This window comes from Mytilus californianus, unplaced genomic scaffold (genome assembly GCF_021869535.1).
Source record: "Mytilus californianus isolate M0D057914Y unplaced genomic scaffold, xbMytCali1.0.p SCAF_3, whole genome shotgun sequence".
Lineage (NCBI taxonomy): Eukaryota > Metazoa > Mollusca > Bivalvia > Mytilida > Mytilidae > Mytilus > Mytilus californianus.
The window spans coordinates 63,174,062-63,183,200 of NW_026262679.1; the positions used below are offsets into that span (position 1 = coordinate 63,174,062).

The window sequence follows — 9,139 nt, forward strand, 5'->3', positions numbered from 1 at the left end:
TTTGTATAGTCAATACCAAGTATTTTAAAAACAACATTTATTGAACCATACCATGATGTTATATTCATGTGATGTAGTGTCTTTGATTGTGTATATGCCTCTTTTAATAGAGGAAAATTATTACCTAAATTCTCTAATCTATACCAGTACAATAACATTCCTTTTATAATATTAAAATATATTGGAAATCTTCCAAGTTCAGATAACACTGCAGCATTTGTTGTTTTCTTGTGTACCCCAAGTATAAATTTACAAAATTTTATATGAAGTTTCTCACAGGGTAAACCTGAATATAATTTAAGTGTTAATGTTAACTTAAACACTTAATGTTAAGTTGGGACATACCTCTATTTTTGGAAGCGTGATCTTTACATCGAGGCTTGCGTTGCTTTACACCGAGGCCACAGTAGTTCGACTAATCGGGGAATGTTTATTTGGGGCATGTGACCTATTGAACTGCAGGTTTTATAATATTTTAATCGAAATTGTAGAAAAATGAAATGTTGTTAGTACATACAAAACAGAAAATGATGAATACTTTTAGTAAAAGATAATTTGGATCCGGGTTCTGTGTATTCACATCATTTGTACAACTCTCCTTACTGATGCCATTTTTTGGAATTTCTGTGACCTAAATGGTTCGTGAAAATTAATATTTTATTATATAGTATATTAATGATTGAAAGGAAACAAATCGTGAACAAATAAAAAAACCAGACTATCGATTAAGGCTCCTGTTTCTGGAATAACCGTCAACAGCTACGCTCGTTTACTTTGAAAAGCCAACAATATTAAAGGTATTAATGTAAAATACGGGAATGAACTAAGAGGTTTTAAACTGAGGGATTCTTTCATATGGGGTTAATCATGGTAAAAAAGTAAGAGACAAAGGGAAACCGGAATTGCGATTACATCATACAGAAAATATCCGTGCTATTCAAGGAACCAAAATAAGTATAGAAAGCTATGTATACAACAAAGCAAGGGATTCATTTCTTCAACAACGCAGAGAGTCAAAGGTTTAAATAGCCCGTTACACAATAAATTACAGAACATAGTGAACACTTAAACAGGATGGCCACATTAAACAAAAGACGTCTGATTGAATCTACTGTATAGTAATCTAAACTAGAAAACATGTCATCTAATAAAGGCATGCCGATTGTAAGGTGCCCAGGTTTCTCTGCATTCAACATCTTTCTTTTTGGTTTTTCTTACTACAATAAACTTACAATAAACTAAATTTAACCGGTTTCTGGTTTTCTGACTACAATAAACTTACTATAATCTATATTTAATTTTCTAACTAATTAACCAAATTGATAGTGGTATTGAGGTGGAGGAAAACAGACTTGTTAAATAGTGTACTATAGTGTAACATAGATATAAAAAAACTACTGGAAGAATTCCAGGTTCTCCTGATAGAGGAGGGATTTACAGAAGTTATCGGTATCGGATTTGACCCGGAACTTGTTAATTATTTGTAATATTAATTATGTGGAAAATAAATGGGCCTGGAATGGTGTAATTTTTAAACAACACCATTGTCCTCTATTAGTTATATATAAAGTTGAATTCTTTGATTCGTCGTTTTTACGTCATGTCGGCTAACAAATTGGACCTCGTTATTTTAGTAGAATAGATCACTCAACAATGTCCAACGCACATAGTATCTTAAAAATGTGCCAATGCCTAATATAAGAAAATTAACCTTCAAGTCAAACCGGTGGTAGGGGCCATATCGAACTTTCTGTGAAGTGTGATATGATTTTGGTTTTCACACGTGCGTCTCGAAATTTTGTGTTATGAATCAATACACTGCTATCCTTTCTTGTCCAGTAAGTTAATTTATATCTTGAAAATTAATCACCGTTATTATCTAGGTAAACATTCATTAAATTAATAATTTAACCGATAAACCAATCTTCATTTTGCAACTTACGATAGAAATATATTTAATGAAAAAGACGTCCGTTAACTTACTTGGATTCTGCAAAGAATCGCAAAATCACATCAAAAAAGGCAACTAATTAAGCTTGTACCTACCTGCATTATGTCTACAAATTGGATTTTTCTATTCTTTGAATTGTAGCGAGCCAAAACTTCCCGAGAAGGGATATAAATAGAAGGCATTAGGACAAAAGGCTATGCAAATGTTGTCAAGTTCCTGAAAATAATGATCAATGACACCTTTTTCATTAATTTCTATGTTTCGAAAGTGCATATTTCTGTCAAATAATTGATACTGGATACTTTCTTTACAAAGATATCTCATTTGCAGGAAATTTGATTGCAAAATCTTTAAACTGAAACTTGATACTTGTCGGTGAACAAATAATATTTCTATTTTACCTGGAAACACATATAGAAAATATGATATGTCACCATAGAGCTGACAAATGTGAATTATATCTGTAATGCTGTTTGATCCAGAGGGAAAAAAACAATTCTAGTATATAATTATCAAGCATCAATAATTCAAGGAGCAAACAGTTCATTAGTTAATGTCGAATATCTGAATCAAATTGTTTGTTTTTTTGTTATCTAGTTATCTAAATGAATGCATACGTTCAAATTTTGGTTTGTCACACGCAGACATGGATAGATTTCGTATAAATGTTTCTGGAACCAAATTTGAAACCAGCAAGACAGCGCTGTTGACATGGCCTGATACGCGTTTGGGGAAAATTGCTTTATCATCTACTTCTTCCGAAAAGAAAGAGCTATATTTTGATCGACCTGCAACAGCATTTGAATCTATTCTGACGTTTTACCAGACGCGGAAACTGCATATGCCACCAAACGTATGTCCTAACTCGTTCAAGGAAGAATTAGACTATTGGCAGATTGACTATGAATACTTAGACAAATGCTGTTTATATTCGTTTATTCAATTTATGGATATGCACACAGCTAGAGTAGAATTCCAGTATGAACAGAATGAAACTTTATCGAAAACTGTGGTATCGAAATGTTCAGCAGTGAGGAATCGTATTTGGAAAATCATAGACTACCATGAGGCAACATTAATAGCAAAGGTAGGAACTTTGTAATAATAAACGTTTGATACTGATTGCAATTAGAAAAGTCTCCATCAGATATATCTTGACTAAAAGTTTGGAAAGCCAAATTCATAATACATATATGCGCGTCAAACAAAAAGGGTCTAGACATTACAGCCAAAACCTAACAAGCTTAACTTTGCCCTAGGGAATTACAACCTCAGTTTTAGTAGATTTATATAGCTTAGAAACTGAAATTCTAAGAGTCAAAATGTATCATGTACTGATACTCTAGGGGATAATATTCCATCAAATGTTATTTCAACTTTTACTTTCGGTAGTATACTCCTTGACGCATAGTCAAAATGTTCTTTTATTCATGACAAGATAGAGGTTAAATTCTATATATGTACATTGCGGTAGTTTAGAGATAAATTTCCTAAAATCCTGCTGCTTTGTGAAATTATAACACATTATTCAATGTTGTTCTTTTAAAGACGGGTGTCCCGATTAGGAACTATGAGCTTTATTGCTTCAAATATTTAATAAAAATAATGTATTTGGTTTTCTTTATTTTTGACGTATGTCAAGTACCAAAATAATTGTTTTATAGAAAAACGACCCATAATTACAAAAAAATAATTATATCAGACGATCTTATCATAAGTTACGCATAGTTTTCCGATTCGGCACTCACATAATTTAAAACAAGCTTTTCTCAGATTCTTTGTTGATAAATTTAGATAATAGAAAGAGACTATTGTTCAAACTCCCTCACACAAAGTTGGCCTTATGTGGATTTAGCTATTCTTTTTTGGCACTTTTGGTAATAATATACATCCTTTGCGTTAAAATTTTAGGGTTTGAGGGTTCATGATAAGGTTAATCCAGAAAACGCTTCACATGCACTAAGAAAGTTTTATATCCATCGAAACAAAATTGTCTAACGACCCAACAATGTAAAACAATTTTAGAAATGGATATTTGATTCACACTTTTAAGCATGATTTCAAAACGCTGCCATCCCCACACAAATCTCGTGTCTGTATTCACCTATCTCTGAAATATACCATTGATGTAAGGATTAAGGGGGACTTTGTACTAAGGTCAAAGATGATCGGATGAATGTGAAAACAGGATATTATAACCATACTAACGCTTTGCACCATACTTTGCAAGAGAACAAAATCATGTTGGCACATTGAAATAGCATGCAGATAATTAGTAAAAATAATAGTACAGATTAAATATCAAAGGTGTCTTTTTCAAATGTATCATAAAAAAATATTATGACGAGATCACTATAATAACCGCCAATATTCCTTATATTGATCTGCTTATGTTTAACATTGAATTTGGACTACAAGGCCTCGCAACTAAACTGAAATTTGCGATTAACTGGTAATAAAAGTCAACACACAAAATTGTAACTATTATTGTTATGTCTATTTTTTTATTTCAGTTGTACCTTACTGTTGGGATTACTATCGTGTTACTATCAGTGGGAGTATTGGCCTTGAGTACGTTGTCAGCCTTCAGAAGTCCCGTTCCACTTTGTGAGGCTTTTAAATACATGTCATTTAGTGAGGCAGAATGCAACATTGCCACAGCATACGCAGACCAAGACTGCAACAACCTTAAAGCGAAATATAAGGAAGACGAATCCTACATGTATTATATGGACCCGTCTTTCTATGACGAAGACCAAACAGATAATAATGAATCCCTTAAACAAAAGTTCGAACAATTTCTGGCAAGAAATCATACAGGAGTTACTCAAAAATTGAAAACATTTGTCAAAATTGACCACTTTTTTACAGCATTCTTTACAGCTGAATTTTTTATAAGGCTGTCTGTGTGTCCTAATGTGAAAGCTTTTTTCACAAGCATCCTCAATTTGATTGAACTGTTCATTTTAGTCGGAACATACGTCGTAATAGCGATTTCAAATTCGAAATTAAGACCTACATGTACTGATTTAATGAGTGTCATTGAAGATTTCATGGATTTTATCAAAATGATTCGAGTTATTCGGCTATTGCGATATTGTCAAAATTTGGCAGCAGTTCGCGTGCTTACCTTTTCGGTAAAGAAAAATGTCAAAGATCTTATTTTACTTTTCTTTCATATATCTCTCATTGTGTTGATCTTTGGAAACATAGTGTACCTGTCTGAGGATAGACACAACATCGACAGTATTCCACAAGGGTGGTGGCTTGGGGTCATAACTATAACAACGGTCGGCTTTGGTGATGTGGTACCAACATCTGTGGCTGGAAAGATCATATGCTCCGCTTGCGCTTTATGTGGTATTTTGACTCTTGCACTGATAACTTCTATATTTGTTGAAACTTTCATGTCTTTATATGGTGTAGCACAGATTGACACAGTATCAAAAGAAGATCGTATCAGAAAGTGGGATCATTATTCGAAGAAAAATAGAGAAAATGGATATCCTGATTTCATTGAAATAAAGAAAACTAAGATTTGAACTGAAGTAAGCTTTTATTTCAACTTTCAAAACTTCATTCTCTGTACAACTTATGTTCGGAAACCATTGTTACAAACCCCGATTCAAACCAGTACATACTTACAGCTATCATCTCGGATATTGCTAGTCACAGACTTTTTAAACCAGTTCGCATTGGAAAAGATGAAAAGGAGAAAAGGTCCTTTCTAAAACTTTCCTTTGCCATCAAAGGGTCGATGCCATCAACTTGGGCAATATCCTTCATCATAAATCAGTTCGATCGAAAATACCTCCTTATTTTAAAGATCAGTCTTTACCTATCATTTCTTATACCTATACCCTACCAATTGCAACAAAAATGTTCAAGTACAAACACGTGTTGCAGGATCTCAATATTGACGACTTTATGCACCAGTCCTGAGTCAGGAGCCTGTTGTTCAGTGGTTGTCGTGTGTTGGTGTGGTTTATAAGTGTTTCTCGTTTCTTGTTTTTTATATAGATTAGGCCGTTGGTTTTCCTGTTTGAATTGTTTCACACTAGTCTTTTTTGGGGCCATTTATAGCTTGGTGTTCGGTGTGAGCCAAGGCTCCGTGTTGAAGGCCGTACTTTGACCTATAATTGTTTACTTTTTACACATTGTGACTTGGATGGAGAGTTGTCTCATTGGCACTCATACCACATCTTCTTATTTATATAAACCTCCTGATTGCACCTGTGCTAGTTCCCCATTCATATATAATCCGGCTGCCACGTTATTACTGGTGACCTAAACATTGTCGATAACACTTCTCTGCGAAATGTGTTATCCAAAGGCCAGAAATATCGTGAGCCTAAATCCATCAATTGAAAATACAACTTCAAAATACTGATGGATTCAGTCGAGGATTATGCCAGGCAATGGGTTAAACGCGAAAAAGAAGACGTAGATACTCTTTCAGAATGGATTAAGGTTGTGTGGTCGTTGATACAAATCAGAATTAAAAAACTGAATGGGTCTATGAACACCAATGCTACATCAATCTTTAAAGACCCAAATGTTGCAAAACACCTATCCTACTTCAACGACAAATATGTTGTTGTCCCCGCAAATAAAGCCCCAAACAACATAGTTTTTGTGTGTAAATCACATTATATAAACTGCTTGATAAATGATTTAGGTATTGACAATTCACTTGGAAACTCAACATATACCCTCACGAAAATTACCAAGGAGGAAATCCTGGATAATCATAGGTCTGTTCTATGTTCCTTTGGAATTTCAACAAAAGATGAAGAACTGGATCTTCCTTCACTGTGTTGGATACCTAAACTACATAAGTGTCCTTAGAAACAACGTTATATTGATGGGTCTTCCAAGTGCTCAACGAAACCTCTTTCTAAATTATTAACATCAATTTTATCAGCAACCAAAGCCGGGCTTCAAAGTTATTGTGAAACTACCTATTCTAGAAGTGGCGTGAATCAGATGTGGATACTAAAACATTCCAAAATACATACAATCTAAGACTCTTTCATCTTGCAATAGTATTAAAACATTTGACTTTACTACACTTTACACAAGTGTTCCCCATTCCAAACTAAAAGACAAATTGAAAGAGTTGGTCATGCTTTGTTTCATAAAAAAAGAATGGCTTACGTAGATACAAGTTTCTTGACTTAAGGGGTTGGGGATAAATCGTACTCTGTAAAAAATCACTCTGATTCATACAAAAAATTCTCTGAAACTGACATTATCAAGATGCTTGATTTCTTGATTGACAACATATTTGTTACGTTTGGAGAACGTGTTTTTCAACAAAAAATCGGCATTCACATGGGAACCAAATGTGCTCCTCTTCTTGCCGACTTGTTCCTTTATTCATATGAGGCTGACCTCATACAGGAACTTCTTAGAAAGAAGGAAAAGAAGTTAGCAGTATCCTTTAACTTCACTTCGCTATATAGATGATGTTCTCTCACTAAATAATTCAAAATTTGGTGACTATGTTGAACGCATCTATCCCATGGAACTTGAGATAAAGGATACAACAGATACAGTTAAGTTTGCCTCATATCTTGACTTATATTTAGAAATTTACAATGAGGGTCGGTTGAAGACAAAACTTAACGACAAAAGAGATGGTTTCAGGTTCCCAATTGTGAACTTTCCATTTCTATGTAGCAACATTCTAGCAGCGCCTGCATACGGAGTATACATCTCCCACTTGATACGATATTCCAGGGCTTGCGTTTCCTATCATGATTTCCTTGATAGAGGGTTGCTGTCCACAAGGAAGCTATTAAACCAAGAGTTCCAAGTGGTGAAGTTGAAATCATCCCTTCGTAAATTTTACGGACGCAATCACGAGTTGATCGTTATGGAATATCTGTTTCACAGATGACGACGGATATGTTCCAATTGTCGTAACTACAATCTCTTCCTATTTCACCCGAATGTGACTTACCAAATTAGATATCACTGGGTTTGTACTTACATGAGCTACACGACGGCTGCCACATGTGGAGCAGGATCTGCTTACCCTTCCGGAGCACCAATAGATCACCCCCAGAATTTGGTGGGGTTCGTGTTGCTCAATCTTTGGTTTTCTTTGTTTTTTTTGTGTACTGTTGTTTGTCTGTTTGCCTTTTTCTTTTTTATCCATGGCATTGTCAGTTTATTTTCGGCTTATGAGTTTGAATGTCACTTTGGTATCCTTTGCCTCTCTTTAACGAAAAGCATTGAATAGTCAAAAACACGTATAAAAATATCAACATGAATTCATACCAGCTTTCTGGCTTTAGCAATGTGAGTACATCAAACTGTATTTTGGTTTTTGCCTACAAGAGGGCTAGTCTGGATGGTGGATCCTTTATTTCTGTATTATTTTTATGCCATTTTCTCTCTCCTTTATTTTTGTAGCGCATTATTCTCTATTTTTTATTTATTTGGTATGTTTTTCTCTTTTCTTTATTTTTTCGGCCCTTTTCCTGTAATTTTTGCCTATTGTTCTCTAATCTGTGATCCCCATCCAGGCATCCATATATTGTTTATAACAATGTTTCATCTTTGCACTATTAAAATGTTTCAAACTTTTCTCACAAGTTGTCAGTATAGATTTGGTTAATGTGCTACATATGACATATGACATTATTCATTTTCTATTTTTATCAATACATTGACATTTATTTGAATACAAATAGCTTTTCTCATTAAAAGCTCTCTAAAAGTACTTTACTTTATTTCTGATTATTGAATCATTATTGAATCATATTCTCAATAATGCACTTTTCATAAGGAATTGCCCTGTGTCATTTTTTATTATGTTATAGTTTGTATATTGTATTGAGGTAAATAAATAACATAAAATTGAATATGTCTCATTTATATGTATGACATCTCTTTTCCCGCAATTTCATCTTGTCCAGCTTGAACAGGGACTGTAGAGAAATAGTACTAACTATTTTATAATACTACGATACCGAAAGAGGAAGAACCAATTTCCAGAGAATTTATTTCGTTCTAGGGCACACTTATGCCCATGTTAGAATGGGTCGATCCATTGCAAGAATGTTTGCATCATAGAGATGTTTAGACATAGGGCTGATTCAAGAAAGAAGCAGAAGCACTAGTAAATGATAATTCCTGAGCAAAACAAAACATCAGTTCCTTATAAAAATATTGAAATGA

At 34.0% G+C, this 9,139-nt stretch overlaps 1 protein-coding gene across 1 annotated transcript; it reads left to right on the forward strand.

Moving 5' to 3' along the window:
* The first annotated feature begins 2,345 nt into the window (after positions 1-2,345).
* On the forward strand, positions 2,346-8,823 carry LOC127733135 (potassium voltage-gated channel subfamily B member 1-like). The gene is made up of 2 exons (XM_052242453.1): positions 2,346-3,038; positions 4,465-8,823. Exons 1-2 carry the CDS (start codon positions 2,598-2,600, stop codon positions 5,491-5,493), a joined length of 1,470 nt encoding a protein of 489 aa, XP_052098413.1. The 5' UTR covers positions 2,346-2,597; the 3' UTR covers positions 5,494-8,823.
* Positions 8,824-9,139: the final 316 nt, after the last annotated feature.